Source organism: Cherax quadricarinatus, chromosome 3 (assembly GCF_038502225.1).
Source record: "Cherax quadricarinatus isolate ZL_2023a chromosome 3, ASM3850222v1, whole genome shotgun sequence".
Taxonomy (NCBI): Eukaryota; Metazoa; Arthropoda; class Malacostraca; order Decapoda; family Parastacidae; genus Cherax; species Cherax quadricarinatus.
In genome coordinates, this window is record NC_091294.1 from 37,579,313 (window position 1) to 37,595,751 (window position 16,439).

At 43.5% G+C, this 16,439-nt stretch overlaps 1 protein-coding gene across 1 annotated transcript in view; it reads left to right on the forward strand.

Moving 5' to 3' along the window:
• LOC128684059 (A-type potassium channel modulatory protein KCNIP1-like) overlaps positions 1-15,480 on the forward strand; it is a gene marked incomplete at its 5' end in the record, with an annotated part of 255,979 nt that extends 240,499 nt beyond the window's left edge. The window contains 3 exons of the mRNA XM_070093220.1: positions 7,383-7,456; positions 9,720-9,932; positions 11,325-15,480. Of these exons, the coding sequence (XP_069949321.1) occupies positions 7,383-7,456; positions 9,720-9,932; positions 11,325-11,513 (476 nt within the window). The remainder of the gene's footprint in view (positions 1-7,382; positions 7,457-9,719; positions 9,933-11,324) is intronic.
• Between the last annotated feature and the right edge of the window lie 959 nt (positions 15,481-16,439).

Genomic DNA, 16,439 nt, shown 5'->3' on the forward strand with positions numbered 1-16,439 from the left:
GGACCATTTTATTGGTTTTGACGCGTCAGGAGTCTCTTACGCCCACTCTTGTAACTTTGATTTGGTCAAAAATTTTCAGAAAATGGGTTTTAGCTTTTTGTGTGATGATAATCGTCATCATCGAATCAGTGTCTCTGTCCACCTCCAAAGCTCAAGTCTTGCTAACTAGTTCTCCAGAATCCCTTCATAATCTACCATTTTCACATTCCAACAGCACATCCAATCCCTGAAATCGCTGGTCCCCCACCCATTCCAATCTAACTTAAAGTAACTGAGCATTTCGCCCGAGGCACACAACCGAATAACTGCTGCAGCAAACGCGACACTGTTAAATTTAATGGTATTATTCTCTGCTCGTCTGTTGGTGTGAGCAGACGTGCGCCTGCTGCCCTCTCTCGGTGATTGGAAGACTTCTTTTCTCCAATATGGCGCAGGGTGTGAGGAGGAGGGTAAATACTGTGGGCATTGAGATGGTTCGAGGGGCGATTTCGCCACAAGCTGCTCCGATGCTGTTGCCATTAATCATCCGGGATACGTATGGTGTACAGGATGAAGAATTGTATGGTGTAGCACTTAATGGCGCATACAGGGTGTTTGTCAAGTTGTTGAACACCGGCGTCTATGAGAGGCTGGTAGAGCAATACCAGGATGTGCGCATGGACGTCAATTCTATGGTGAGTGTCTACCTTCATGACGTCTCCAGGCATTATACTTGGGTTAGTGCGAAATGTACCTTTCGAGGCAGATGAAACGGACATACGCAATGTTTTCAAGGACTATGGGACCGTTCACCTGACACAGCCCGGCAAGTGGGTAGAAGGTGCATATGTTGGATTCCTGGAGGGTACGTTTTCGCTAAAAATGACGATACAGCACCCCATACCGTCATATGTTGTGTTGGAGACCTTCAGGACTCGGCTTATGGTGTCCTATGCTGGGCAACATAGGACCTGCAGGCGTTGTGGTGGTTTTGATCACATTGCTGCGTATTGTGAACGACAGACTCGACTTCATGGTCTGGAAAGTGCTGCCGCAGGGGAATCTGGGCAGTTTGGACGTGCTCTGGAGCTACAGGAAGGACGTGGGCCTGGTCGTCTGTGGAGTGAGGAGGTGGAGCAAGCAGAGGCAGTGGAGGGTGTGGACCTGACGGCCCCTGTGGCTGGGGGCCCTGTAGGACCCATTTTGCCTGATGGGGGATGGCATGGTTCGGCGGAGGAAGCCATCGATGAGGTCTTGGAGACGGTGTTCACCTCGTTGTTTCCCCAGTCAGATGGGGAGGGTGAGTCGGTGACCAGGGCTGGTGTGAGGAATGCTACAGACCTGTGTGGACAGCAAATTGAGCCCATTGGCTTGGTGGTGTCTCACGGGGCACTGTGCCCAGATGGTGGGAAGGTTGGACATGTGGTGGAGGTGGAGGTTCACCGTGAGGTATCACAGGTGGAGATGGAAGCGAGTGGAGTCACACGCAAGCGTGAGGCTGTGACATCGGATTCGGATGATGTCCTGACTCCAGCACAGAGGACCAGCAAGGTAGTGGTGGTGGAAAATGGTGGTGGTGGTCCCTCGGGGACTTCAGACCCGGAGCTGGACCAGGGAGGGGTCAGGGCTGCCAGTATAGACATGCGTAAAGGAGGTCTGAAAGGACATGGTGGCGTTGTGAAGGTGTCAAAGCACAGGGAGAAGAAATCACCACTGGCCTAAGGTGTATGACAGTTAACATTAATGGTTTGTCAGGATGTGAAGCATACGTGGTTTGCAAGTTTCTTGTGGATGTCGTTTTTGTGCAAGAGCACAATATCAAGGTGGGGTGTGTATTGGAGGTGGATGGATATAGGCTTTTGTGATGCAGACAGGACGCTTGAAGGGAGGGGTGGGAGTCCTACTCCGGGAGGTGAGCCCATTTGTGGTTAGTAGAAGTGAAGGGGGGGTGAGGGGCATATTATAAGAGTGGATGGATGGTGGATGGGTGAGCGAGTGGCGTTTGTGTGTGTATGTACTCGCGGAGAGTGATGCACATCTGAAAGCAGATTTCGTGAGGGATGGGCTCGTTTATTTTGGTTCTTTACCAGCTGTTGCTATTGTGGGGGGATTGGCATTGTTATTCGCAGGGCAGACGTTGAGCCGCGTGGGGCAGGGCATTTTTCAACTATCTAGGTGGTATTCCGAGAGATGTGTGTCTCTGTGATGTATTTGGGAGTGGGGCTTGGGAGGTGGAGCACACTTTTATTAGACATGGATATGCGGCGAGGCTAGATCGGGTGTACGTCACAACACAGGTGAGAGTAGAGTCCTCGCAAATGGTGGAGGTGGAATATTCTGATCATAGGGCGGTTGTGATTGACCTGGGGTGGGATGGGCTGGCCAGGAGGTGCAAGAGCTATTGGAAACTAAATAAGAGGATTTTGGGTGATGAGGGGCAGGGAGGCTTCGAGGCATTGTGGGCAGAGCTCAATGAGGAAAGGCGGTGTGTAGAGGATTTGCTGGGGTGGTGGGATGGGGTGGCTAAGGGACGAATACATCAGTTTTATGTGAGGGAAGGGAAACGCATCATGCAGCAATCGTATGGGCTCCTTCAGTACCTAGAGGGTAGGTTGAGGGATTGCTACAGAAGAGGTGGACACTGGGGAGTATATCCTGTGGAGGAGATAGAAACGTTGAAGGGGAGGATTCATGAGCTGCAAAATGAATGGTTTAATGCGGTGAGTGTGCAGGGGGGGTTGAGGAGGTGTTGTGGGGCGATCGACCGTCTGCGTGTGTTTTACGGGGTCAGCAGCACCGTCGGAAAGCCACTGAGGTTAATAGGTTAGTCATCCACTCTGAAGTGGGGGGGGTTATCGGGAGGGGCAAGTGTTGCGGACGACAGAGGGGATGAGTGGTTATGCGGATGCATGGTATGAGCAGTATTTGGGGAGTAGTGGAGTGGGAGGTGAGGCTTTGCGTAGTGTCTGTGAGCTAGTGCCATGTTCATTGGGGCGTAGTGATCAAGTAGCACTGGGTGGGGAGATAGATGAGGGCGAGGTTTGGTGGGCATTGGTGAGTATGCGTACGGGAAAGGCTCAGAGGATAGATGGATTGCCCTGTGAATTTTACCTGCAGAATTGTAAGTTGATGAGTGGATTCCTGGTGGAGTTAATGAATATCATGAAGGAGAAGGGGGTGTTGGGGGAATTACAAGCCACAGCGGTAGTTGTTCTGGTCCTGAAGGGAGAGATCCAGAATACCCTAAAGGATTATCGGGCAATTTCTTTACTATGTGTGGATTATAAATTGTTTGCAAAAATACTGGGTAATTGCCTAAATGCGTCGTGGGGCGTGTCATATCGGGAGGGCAATACAGGTTGCCTGACAGATCTATGGTCGAGGGCCACGGACGTCTTAGGGGGTTTGTGGAGGGTTTGGGGGAAAAGGGGGGGGTTACTTGCTTTGGATTGGCAGGGAACATATGACCGTGTGGAACGGGAGGCACTGCGGCGGATCCTTCTCAAGCAGGGATTTGGGGAGGAAGTTGTGGAATGGGTGGAGACATTGTATTGAGGGGCACAGGTGTGTGTGCAAATCAATGGCTGTATAGGGGAGGCAGTATGTATGGAGCGGGGCCTCAGGCAAGTATGTCCACTTTCTCAAATTCTGTTTGCCTGTGTTCAGGACCCTTTTTAGACTCATTGAGGCACATATCTGTAGGGGGGTGGGGACAGGGGAGGTGGGGTGTGGGCCGGGGGGTCATAGGATATGTTGACGACATGACGGTACTCGTGCGGGAGGGGAAGAGTTTGAGAGGGGTGGGAGAGGTCATTTGTACTTTTGGGGAGGCTATGGGGATGAGGGTCAATGTGGAGAAATCATGCTTATTACGGCTGGGAAATTGGAACTGGCAGGGAGATTGGGATGCTGGTGTGGAGGGTAGTAGATAGCTTAAAGATATGTGGCATAGTGTTTATGGAGGATCAAGTGCGGTCGAGAGAGGTGAACTCCGAGCGTATTGTGGAACAGGTGCAGCATAGATTGGGGAGATTGACATTGTTGCAGAGGGCCATCATGGTAAATACATTACTATACAGTAAGGTTTGGCACGTGGCGGCAGTTTACCCTATAACGGGGAAAGGAATTACGAGTATCTTAAAGAGGGTGTTTAAGTTTATATGGGGTTCCGGGTGTGATTGGCTGAGGAGGGAGGTGATAATGCTGTCGGAACGTCAGGGGGGTTAGGGTTATTGGATCTGTGGCATTGGGTAAAATGTATTTACTTACGAAGGGAGTATGTTCGAGTCGGGGGTGTGTGAAGGGGGGTTAAAGCTTCTGTATGAGGGAGTGAAGTGGTGGTATGTGGGTGCAGAGTTGAGGGAATGTGAGGAGGTGCTGCGTACCCTCATGGTCCTACGGGAGCCTGGCAAGATCCGCGTGGGGGTGTTGGCGAGAGTGATTAGGAGCCGGGTGGTGGTGCCGGTGGAGGGAATATACCCCATGTATGGATGAGGAGATATTTGGTGTCGTTTTCATAAGTTGAAGCCCAGGCCTCGGGTGTGGGAGGTTATGTTCAGTTTCCTGCATGGCATTTTGCCGTCAGGAGCGGTTCTACAGGTGAGACGAGTAGTGTAGGAGAGTGGGTGTGTGGTGGAGAGGATACGGCATGTGTATTTTTGCGAATGTTTGGGGAATGTTTGGGATTGGATGAGTAGGCTAGTGAGACAAGTGGGGGGGGGGGCATACCGGTGTTGAGAGCGCTCGTTTTGGATGTGGGAGGGGTGCCAGAGAGTACGCAATGAGCATTGGCATATTTAATGGTAGATTTTGAGTACGTGTTGTGGGGTATGCGTGGGAATGGGGATTGGGTTGCGAGGAGGAAACCGGTAATGGCAGCTACTTTCTATAGGACAGTTTGCAGGGATAGGGAAATATATGGATCGCGGTGTGAGGGAGCCTTCCCCGCAGGTTATCGTGGTTTAACTGTTGGGATCTTACTAGCTTTGTAGTGGGGGGGGGGTTATGGCTGGGGCAAGGATTGGGACTGTCATCCGGGGTTCCAGTGGGCTCGCCACCGGGAGTGTGTGTGTGTGTGTGTGTGTGTGTGTGTGTGTGTGTGTGTGTGTGTGTGTGTGGTATGGGCTTAGACGTGAACAAGGGATGATACAGCGTGGTTAGTAGGTGTTAGAATGTAAGTGTGATGACAGCCGGAATAAAAGTGCCATCCAGTTTGGGTGTGGGGATTATCGGTTTATACTTTTGCATACGTGTCCCACGGGATGATTGCATTACTCTCTATGTATATATGGCCTTGCACTTGTTTGGTCACTTACCATCACACATATATTAGAGGGTGGAGGTGTATATTTTTTTAGAGGTAATGTATGCTGTAAGGATGCTTGGGTGAGGATCATAGTGATTGTGAAACTGTCGCGCTGTGACAGGTTATATGCTCATGTACGGCTAGAAGACTGTGTGACAGGGTCATGTGTAATGATGAAAGTAGGCGGTTGCCCAAATGGGGGGGGAGAGGGGGGTAAGGAGTGTTGGAGAGACTGAATTTGCAACTTGCTAGTGTCTCTTGTATACACCTTTGCTTTGCACGTTGACTTTTGTGCAGTGAAAAGGTTGTGATAGAGTAGTTTTTATTTGTGTTCGCATTAGGTTATGGAAGCCTGTGATGTGAACTTGATTTGTTGATAGTCTTTACTATGCATGATATATCTATGTATGTGTACAACAATATGATAATTTAGTAATTGTGGCCAGTTTATTTCGCGGAGGTGTGTGTACCTCCGGCGGATACAGATACTTCTGTAAGACTTACTCTCAAGAAAGAGTTTTTTTTTTTATTAGGAATGTGCGTTTCTTTTACAATATATGTGTGTGCTGTTTCTTGTACTTACACCTACATGAGTATGGTGTGATAATTTCATGTGCTTTTCTTATGTATACTGATAGGAGGCTTGAGTGATGTATAGTGTGCGTGATGCTCTTTTTTTTTGTTTTTGTCTGTGACGGGTTGATTCTCCTGTGTCCAACAACGTGTGCGTGTGTGATAATTTATGTATATACTTATTGTTCTCCACAGTGTTATACTATATATATGTATTTTGTCTGTACAATATGTGCTCTCAATAAAATATAAAAAAAAAAAAAAAAAAAAAAATTTAATGGTATCTGTCATGACATCAACAACGTTGCATTCATGACCTTATATACGGCATATGTCAGGCTCAGCTTGGAGTCTGCAGAGTCAGTATGGAACTCACATCTGGTAAAGCATGTAAAGAACCCTTGTGGTTTAGCGCTTCTTTTTTATTATAATAATAATAATGGAAAAGGGGGGCAAAGGTTTGCAACGAAACTAGTCCAGAGTTGAAGGTTACGAACTATGAGGAAAGGCTAGAGGAACTAAACCTAACGACACTAGAGGACAGAAGGACGAGAGGTGACATGGTTACGACGCACAAAGTGCTCAAAGGCACTGGTAGGGAGGACAGAGTGAGTCTGCTTAAGAACAGATTATTCACAGGAATATAAGGAGATATTTCTTGAGCCTTAAAGTGGTCAGGAACGACCTAGACAGCGAAGTGATTGAGGCAGAATCCATATATAGCTTCAATAATTGGTATGATAGGGTTCACGCAGGCAGGAGTGAAACCAGTAGCGGCTGACTGTGAGACAGGGCCAGGAGTTGAGACTCGACCCTTGCAACCACACTTAGTAAGTGAGTACATGCCTGTACATTCCACTGTACAGTGTCGTGACATCATGTCATTTCCATTTCCTCAGTCAGTAACCTGAAAGAAACGAATAGTAATTGCTATTATGTTAAAACAAACAGTGAAAAATATAAGAATAAGGAAAGATGGATGCTTTTATGTTCATACAGACAGCTTCGCAGGAACCTTTGAAGATGCATGAATGAGCTCAGGATTTTAACAACCTTCCTTCGCCCTCGGGAGACGAATTCTTGTCTGGTAAACACCAGGTTGATGCAGAAAATGGTCTAGTGCTGACACCTATGAAGACAAAAATACTAGACATTAATTCCCATAAAAGTATCTTCTTCGACTTGTGTGTGTCACCAGACTGATACATAACCGCTGGACAACCCCACGGCAATAATGACTATATTTTAACTGATTCACCCCATTGTCCAAACGAATTTTGGTCCAGGTCACGATTATTTCATCACATTCCATTTTTTCAGGGTCACACGGATGTACACTGGGTAAGAGGCAGTGGACGGTGTATTGTAATATGGCTCAGATGAATTTCAAATTGTCAGATAGTGATTTTTGACTTAAGTAACAATGGATTTTAAAATAGATTTTTTTGCAATTAGTGTAGTCAGCTAATACTATTGACCTATCGAGTCACTATCACTTTAGCTGATCTGATGTTTACTTCCGCAGCAAGTTCCAGTAAGTACCCACATTACGTCTTCAACAACCTCGATAAGGAGAACACGGGAGTCATCAATTTCGAGGTAAGATGTTATCCATATTCTCTTCATACAGATGTACTTACCAACAGTTGTTATCCATTGATCAATACTTAGCCCTGTTAATGCAACCTACCTTACCCCAGCATGTCACCCACCACTGTCGATTTTATCCTAATATGCGATTTATTATGTCGTAAATCTTAAAATTAATATAATATATAAAACCGGTATATTTAAAAAACTACAAGTACTGGGGAAAAATACATACGAGCAGATTAAGAAGCCGCGTTTAAAACGACTTCACAAAAATGTGTTTAAAGCTATGATAATGTGTTTAATTTAGTCGATCACTGTAATCGACCCGAACATACTTCTCATCCACCTGGGAGTCTAACCCGGGTACGTTCGAATGTGAGCAGAGCACTCAACTACCGAGCAAACTGTAGTGAAAAAGTTGATGTGACTTTAGTGTCAGAATGATTGAGATCTCTCACTGTAGGAATATTATATTGCTTTACATAAAAATTGTTAAAGTCTAGTAAAGAAATGAATTAGTATATTATTGAGGTGAATGGTTGTTATAAGGTGTTAAATAACGAGTACATTATTATTATTATTATTATTATTATTATTATTATTATTATTATTATTAACAAATCGGCCGTCTCCCAGTTTCCCACCAAGGCAGGGTGGCCCGAAAAAGAAAAAAATTCACCATCATTCACTCCATCACTGTCTTGCCAGAGCCGCACTTACACTACAGTTATAAAACTGCAACATTAACACCCCTCCTTCAGAGTGCTGGCACTGTACTTCCCATCTCCAGGACTCAAGTCCGGCCTGCCGGTTTCCTTGAATCCCTTCATAAATGTTACCTTGCTCACACTCCAACGGCACGTCAAATCCTAAACGCCATTTGTCTCCATTCACTTCCATCTTAACACGCTCACGCATGCTTGCTGGAAGTCAAAACCCCTCGCACACAAAACCTCCTTTATCCCCTCCCCCAACCTTTCCAAGGCCGACCTCTTCCCCGCCTTCCCTCCATTACAGATATATACACTCTCGAAGTCGTTCCATTTTGCTCCATCCTCTCTACATGTCCGAACCACCTCAACAACCCCTCTTCAACCCTCTGGATAATTGTTTTGGTAATCCTGTACCTCCCCCTAGTTTCCAAACATCGAATTCTCTGCATTATATTCACACCACACATTGCCTTCAGATATGACATCTCCACTGCCTCCAGCCTTCTCCTTGTTGCAACATTCACCACCCATGCTTCACACCCATATAAGAGCGTTGATATAACTATACTCTCATACATTCCCCTCTTTGCTTCCATGGAGAAAGCTGTTTGTATCCACAGACTCCTCATTGCACCAAACACCTTTTTCCTTTCGTCAATTCCATGATTCACCTCGTCTTTCATGGACTCATCTGCTGATACGTCCACTCCTAAATATCTGAATACATTCACCTCCTCCAAACTCTTTCTAATCTGATATCCAATCTTTCATTACCTAATTTTTTTTTGTTATCCTCATCACTTTACTCTTTCCCATATTCACTTTTAACTTCCTTCTTTTACATACCCTACCAAACTCATCAGCCAACCTTTGCAACTTCTCTTCAGAATCTCCCAAAAGCACAGTGTCATCAGCAAAGACCAACTGTGACAACTCCCACTTTGTGTTAGATTATCTTATAACCCCACACCTCAAGCCAACACCCGAGCATTCACTTCTCTTACAACCCCATCTATAAATACACTGAACAACCATGGTGACATCACACATTTTTGTCTAAGGCCTACTTTTACTGGGAAATAATCTCACTCTCTCCTGCATACTCTAACCTGAGCCTCACTATCTTCGTAAAATCTTTTCACTGCTTTCAATAACCTACCTCCTATTCCACATATTTGCAACATCTGCCACATTGCCTCCCTATCCACCCTGTCTTACGCCTTATCCAAATCCATAAATGCCACAAAGACCTCTTTACCCTTATCTAAATATTGTTCACTTGTATGTTTCACTGCAAACACTTGGTCCACACACCCTCTCAGAAACTTACCTAACCTTATTTTAACAAGCTCAAATTAATTTAGCCTAATACAACTAAATATATTTTATATAAGTTTATAATAATTTAATTATAAACACAATGAAATATTTTTTTTTCGTTAGGTTCAGAATGATTTTTGCGAAATTATTGCATTCACAAATTTTCGCTTGCCCTATTCTGCAAGAAGAGTTGCTGTTTAAACCAAAATCGCAAGTTTTACTTATTCCATTTACAGGATTTCATCACCCTGCTATCTCGTCTCTCACGAGGCTCCCTCAACGATAGACTCAAGTGGATTTTCTCCCTCTACGACCTGAACGGTGACGGCTGCATCACCAGGCAGGAGATGACGGACGTGGTGCAGGCTGTGTATGACCTCATGGGCAAGCACACGGACGCTCCCGTAGACGAGAAGACTGTAGCTCAGAAGGTCGAGTCCCTGTTTACGGTGAGTCCCTGTTTACTGTGAGTCCCTGTTTACTGTGAGTCCTTGCTTACTATAAGTCCTTGTTTACTGTGAGTCCCTGTTTACAGTGAGCTTGTTTATGGTGAGTCCCTGTTTGCAGTGAGTCCCTGTTTGCGGTGAGTCCCTGTTTGCAGTGAGTCCCTGTTTGCAGTGAGTCCCTGTTTGCAGTGAGTCCCTGTTTGCAGTGAGTCCCTGTTTGCAGTGAGTCCCTGTTTGCAGTGAGTCCCTGTTTGCAGTGAGTCCCTGTTTGCAGTGAGTTCCTACCTACAGTGAAATCCTGTTGACGACTACCCGATTATAGTGACATCCTGGCTACAATGTGTCCCTATATAACACACACACACACAGCTAAGGGAAATGTCCTACGAAGAAAGGTTAAGGGAAATCGGCCTGACGACACTGGAGGACAGGAGGGTCAGGGGAGACATAACATAAAATACTACGCGGAATAGACAAGGTGGACAAAGACAGGATGTTCCAGAGATGGGGCACAGAAACAAGAGGTCACAATTGGAAGCTGAAGACTCGGATGAGTCAAAGGGATGTCAGGAAGTATTTCCTCAGTCATAGAGTTGTCAGGCCGTAGAATAGCCTAGAAAGTGACGTAGTGGAGGCGGGAACCATACATAGTTTTAAGACGAGGTTCGATGAAGCTCATGGGGCAGGGAGAGAGAAGACCCAGTAGCAATCAGTGAAGAGGCGAGGCCAGGAGCTATGAATCGACCCCTGCAACCACAAATAGGTGAGCGCACACACACACACTTCTGTAACAAATGTGCTGCAGGAAAATTTTAGATTAGCTGACATGAATCTCAAGTCATTAACTACACTATATCCCGCATGTCAGGCCCATACTGGAGTATGTAGCACAAGCATGGATCCCACACCTGATCGCTCATATCAAAAAGCTTTAAAAGGTGCAGAGATTTGCAACGAAACTAGTCCCTGAGCTAAAGCTTGTGAATAATGAGGAGAGATTAAAGAAGCTAAATATAATGACAATGGACAGAAGGACCAGGGAGACATAAAAACGACATACAAAATACTGGGAGAATTGTTTGGATATACTACAAGGCGGGAAACATGTACAAGTGTGCACAGCTTGAAATTAAATACACAGGTGAGCTATAGGGATGTAAGGACACATTTCTTAAGCCTAAGAATAGTTAAGAAGTGTAACGACCTGGATAGCGATATGGTAGTGTCCGGATCCATACGTTGCTTTACGAATACGTATGACAGCGCTCACGAAGCTAAAAGAGATAGTGAACCTAGAAAGATTACTGGATTAACAATGGATGGGTTCTTTTTATCACATGAAGTAGGTTTTAAAAATTTTTAATGGTTTCACTGATGTTCTCCCCCTTCCGACAGACTCTGGATCTGAACAAAGATGGCGTTATAACTCTGGACGAGTTTACGGAGGCATGTAGCCAGGACAGCACAATCGCCTACAATATTAACGCTATGTTGCATTGTGAAGTCGCTATTCTCAATCCATCTGATGTCACTTCCTCTGACGCCATCACGGCCGAGCACCCATCCAGGAACCACAGAAGGTGACGTCCTGCCGACCAATCGCTCAGCATGGACTCACAGGAAGTAACATCTTCTGCATCATCTCTCAATTAAACCATTGTCGACTCTACTATATTAATGTGAAATATTCTCCAGTTACAGAAAATTGAGTTGATGTAATCTTCAGACTGAAGAGCGTCAAAAATTTTTCGACCTGACATTTACAGATTTTGTGATGTATATAGAATAGAGTAAATTGTTTATGTTGTTGTGTTTGTTTTGATGTAAGCTCAGCGCTGCATCTGCCGACGGCTGACACTTCATGGTGACTAGTTTGGTCCTCACGTGTTTGTTAAAAGATAAGTAGTGATTATGAATTTCAAGCTAAGAAAGCAGCGCTGTATGGCCCTTGTGGTTTAGCGCCTCTTTTTTATTATAATAATCAAGTTAAGCAAAGGGTAGGAAAAAAAATATTTTTGAATACCACTTTGTTATTACAAAGGAATAAGAGGCGAGTGATTTGCTTAAAGGTTTGAGACGTGAATTTCCTTTAACCTTCCTTCAGCCAATGTATTCATTTTCATATAGTTGAAAGAGTAATGTGGTCAGTGTTGTGTGTATGCTACTACGCACACATTCGCAGAGAAACCTTTGCAACACTACATAGCTCCTGATGACGCACTGGGAAGTGATAACAGTGGCATGGAAAAGAGCATCTCGGAATGCACAACACGTCAAACCTTGAAGTGAATGTGCTACACTGGGTTACACTCCTGACATCTAAGAACAGGAAACTGAGGCTACAGTGGGCGAGGGCTAACCCACTGCTTGAAGGGTGTGTGTGTGTGTGTGTGATAAAATGCTATCTTTTCTGAATAAAGACATCTAGTACAAATATATTTACATTCTACATGAGAGATAGAATATAGTTCAAAATAACTTATTTCTAATCTGTAATCTGTATACCAAATTTAAGTTAATATTTAAATTATGATTGTTCTTGGTCCAACACCAGACTAAATCCTGTAAAAGCATCACTTCATACAAAACTCTTAAGATCAACACAAGTACAGTGGACCCCCGGTTAACGATATTTTTTCACTCCAGAAGTATGTTCAGGTGCCAGTACTGACCGAATTTGTTCCCATAAGGAATATTGTGAAGTAGATTAGTCCATTTCAGACCCCCAAACATACACGTACAAACGCACTTACATAAATACACTTACATAATTGGTCGCATTCGGAGGTAATCGTTATGCGGGGTCCACTGTATCAGTGTGTGCAACTCATCTGCATACGACCCCACGTACATACAGCATATGAGAGTCTGCAGATTCCAACTCAATAAAGAAAAATATCACAAATTACTGTGGTGTATAAACGCCAACAAATCAGTCGAAGTCCATTCAGTCCTAGTATAGTTTGAGTCCACAATCTTGGTAAATACTAGGGCCACTCACTGCTTAATATGCTGAAACAAACCACTTCCTGAGACTGACTTCACACTAAATAGTATTAAATACTGTCAGCACCCAAAACGAGTCGATCATACTCAAGGCAAATAGTACACTCCACTTAAGCATACAGTCGGTTCATATGGGACAGATGCATCAAAATAAGCACCAAGCAGCTCCACTAACTGTACCAAAAACAGAACACAAAGTTCATGCAGGACCGAGTGCTGACACTTCTCTGAAACTATGTTCAGACATGACAAAGTACAGAGATACTCTGAGCAAAGTTCAGAGTGATAATCTGTTTATTCAGAGTTCAGTAATGTACATAGTTATAATAACACGAGTCACATAATGGACATCGACTGTAGACACAAAGCAATGCTCAGAAATTCCAGATTCCAAAATTACAATGGAAGAAGTGTTTACGTTTAGAGGCCATGTTACTGGAGACAGAGCTACTGCTTGTATCCTTCCTTGTAAACAGCAAATCGCCAACTGACATCTCTAAGTGTGGACGGGTGGATGGCTGCACTTTGCAATTTGCTAAATTACAAACATGCCCACCACTCATTATGCAAGCTGTTATTGCAAGGTGTCACCATGCACCTCCAGCAAATCTGTCATATTACGTAAACAGTATATTCAGATTAAATAATTCGAGTTTTTACAAGAGAGGACCTGGAGACAATGATTTTATGACTTTCTATAATAACAATACTAATAGTAAACATTAATAATTAATCATTAGACAAATAAATACCAAATAATGTACAAAAGTGCATTACAAATGTCAGTAATTGGGCGTATGGAGTCACCATGAAGTTTATTGTAGTCAGGCAACAGTTGGAGCTGCTTTGTACATTGTTCACATAAATTTATATTGTCTAAATGCTTCCTGGTAATGTTATTTACTCTAATTATATGCATTTGTGTGTGTGTATGTGTGAGCATATTCATTTGTGTGTGTGTGTGTGTGTGTGTGTGTGTGTGTGTGTGTGTGTGGAAAATGTTAAGATTAAGGTGTTAGGACGTCACAGAAGTCCATAGCCATTTTCTACTGTGACGCCAAACTCTTGTGTTTAATTGTTCTCCATTGTTAATGTTGTGCTCTCCCGATACACCAACAATCTCCTACACTGTTCTGTTCCAGATTGTCTTCACAATTAAGTGCATTTTTTTTGTTCACCGTGTTTTATACCTGCCTTTGTTCCATATGACTTGCAAGCCATTTCTAGATTTCTTTTGCTGACGGACTTATAGTGAATCCCATTCGCTATTCAATAATGACATTTAGGCTCCATTCTCTAATACGGATTCCTCGTATTAAACTGAAATTCTCTTTTCAAGAGAACCAAATACTTCGAATACAATTACATATTTTTTTTAAAATCGGCTTCTGAGTCCCATTTCCCGTGACTTGCATATCGAAGTTCAAAATTTGATTGAAGGTGATAGTCTCCTCGGATTCGAAAATTAGTTCCCTTTTGTACTTAAGAAAATGAGTTTTTTAGCATTACATAATTAATTTTCAACATGTAATTAACATGCACTGTATAGCCCTTGTGGCTTAGCGCTTCTTTTTGATTATAATAATAATAATAATAATAATAATAATAATTAACATGCAAACCTATATCATTATAAGTTGACAGTTGATTATTTTAAAAACTCAGCATTTTCTTTTACCATACATCAAATGTTATTATTTTTAATTTTTGGAAGGGGTGAACCGGAAAGCAAGAGTAAGGCCTCGATCGCTAGCGCACACGGCTCACACACTGAGGTCTGGGGGTCGATCCCCGGTACGGCTGAAAGCATTAGGACGTGTTTCCATAAGACACCTGCTGTCCATGTTCACCCATCAGTAAATTGGGTACCTGGGTGTTAGTCGACTGGTGTGGGTCGCATCCTGGGACAAAATTTACCGAATTTGCCCTAAATGACAAGGGGGGCTCTACGTAGTAGTATGTCATTAATGTCGGCTAGACCTGTATATCTTGTACATGTACTTGTAGTTATTATTATTATTATTATTATTATTATTATTATTATTATTATTATTATTATTATTAAAAGTTAGTGCTCGGTCGTCATGTGACTAAGACCCGCGTCCTGTTTCCTAGCGAATCTTACTTAACGAATAAAAAGGCACAATACCGTGACTGCGATATTATGATGTACTGTCTCCCTTTACTTCACGCTTATATGTGACTAGTTAATGGTTCAAGTCGGATCGAAAAGTCGTCATAAGTTTGTCTCCTACCAGCGGGTTATTTGTGAATATTGACTTTCTACTACGATTTTTCTATATAACTATTGAGGCCATGTTAAGTTGAACTAAGTTGGTTTAATAAGTATATATTGCCACTGTACGAACACACCAAGCAAAATTCACACTTATGAAATATATATGTATGATGTTAACATCTGGAAGTAACAATTATGTTATGTTTTGACTCATCCTGCGTTAATGTATGCAGGAAATCATACTTATGTAACATGTCACGAACTGACTTACGAATCAGAAGACTGACTGAAGTTGCAATATTTTTCGTTGCACACATATATATATATATATATATATATATATATATATATATATATATATATATATATATATATATATATATATATATATATATATTATATATTATACACACATCGACCGTCTTCCACCAAGGCAGGGTGGCCCGAAAAAACTTTCATCATTCGCTCCATCACTGTTTTGTCAGAGGCATGCCTACACAACAGTTATAAAACTGCAACATTAACACCCCTATTTCAGAGTGCAGACACTGTACTTCCCATTTCCAGGACTAAAGTACGGCCTGCCGGTTTCCTTGAATCTCTTCATAAACGTTACCTTGTTCACACTCCAACAGCACGTCAAGCCCTAAAAACCCTTTGTCTCCATTCGCTCCTATCTAACACACGAATGTTTGCTGGAACTCAAAACCCCTCACACACAAAACCTCCTTAACCCCCTCCCTCCAACGTTTCCAAGGCCGACCCCTACCCCGCCTTCCCTCCACTACAGATTTATACACACTCGAAGTCATTCTACTTTGTTCCATTCTTTCTACATGTCCGAACCACCTCAACAACCCCTCCTCAACCCTCTGGATAATAGTTTTGGTAATCCTGAACCTCCTCCTAATTTCCAAACTACGAATTCTCTGCATTACATTCACACCGCACATTGCCCTCAGGCACGACATCTCCACTGCCTCCAGCCTTCTCCTTGTTGCAACATTCAACACCCATGCTTCACACCCATATAAGAGCGTTGGTATAATTATACTCCTATACATTCCCCTCTTTGTTTCCATGGACAAAGCTTTTTGTCTCCACAGACTCCTCAGTGCACCACTCACCTTTTTCCTTTCAATTCTATGATTCACCTCATCTTTCATAGACCCATCTGCTGACACGTCCACTTCTAAATATCTGAATACATTCACCTCCTCCATACTCTCTCCCTCCAACCTGATATCCAATCTCTCTGTACCTAT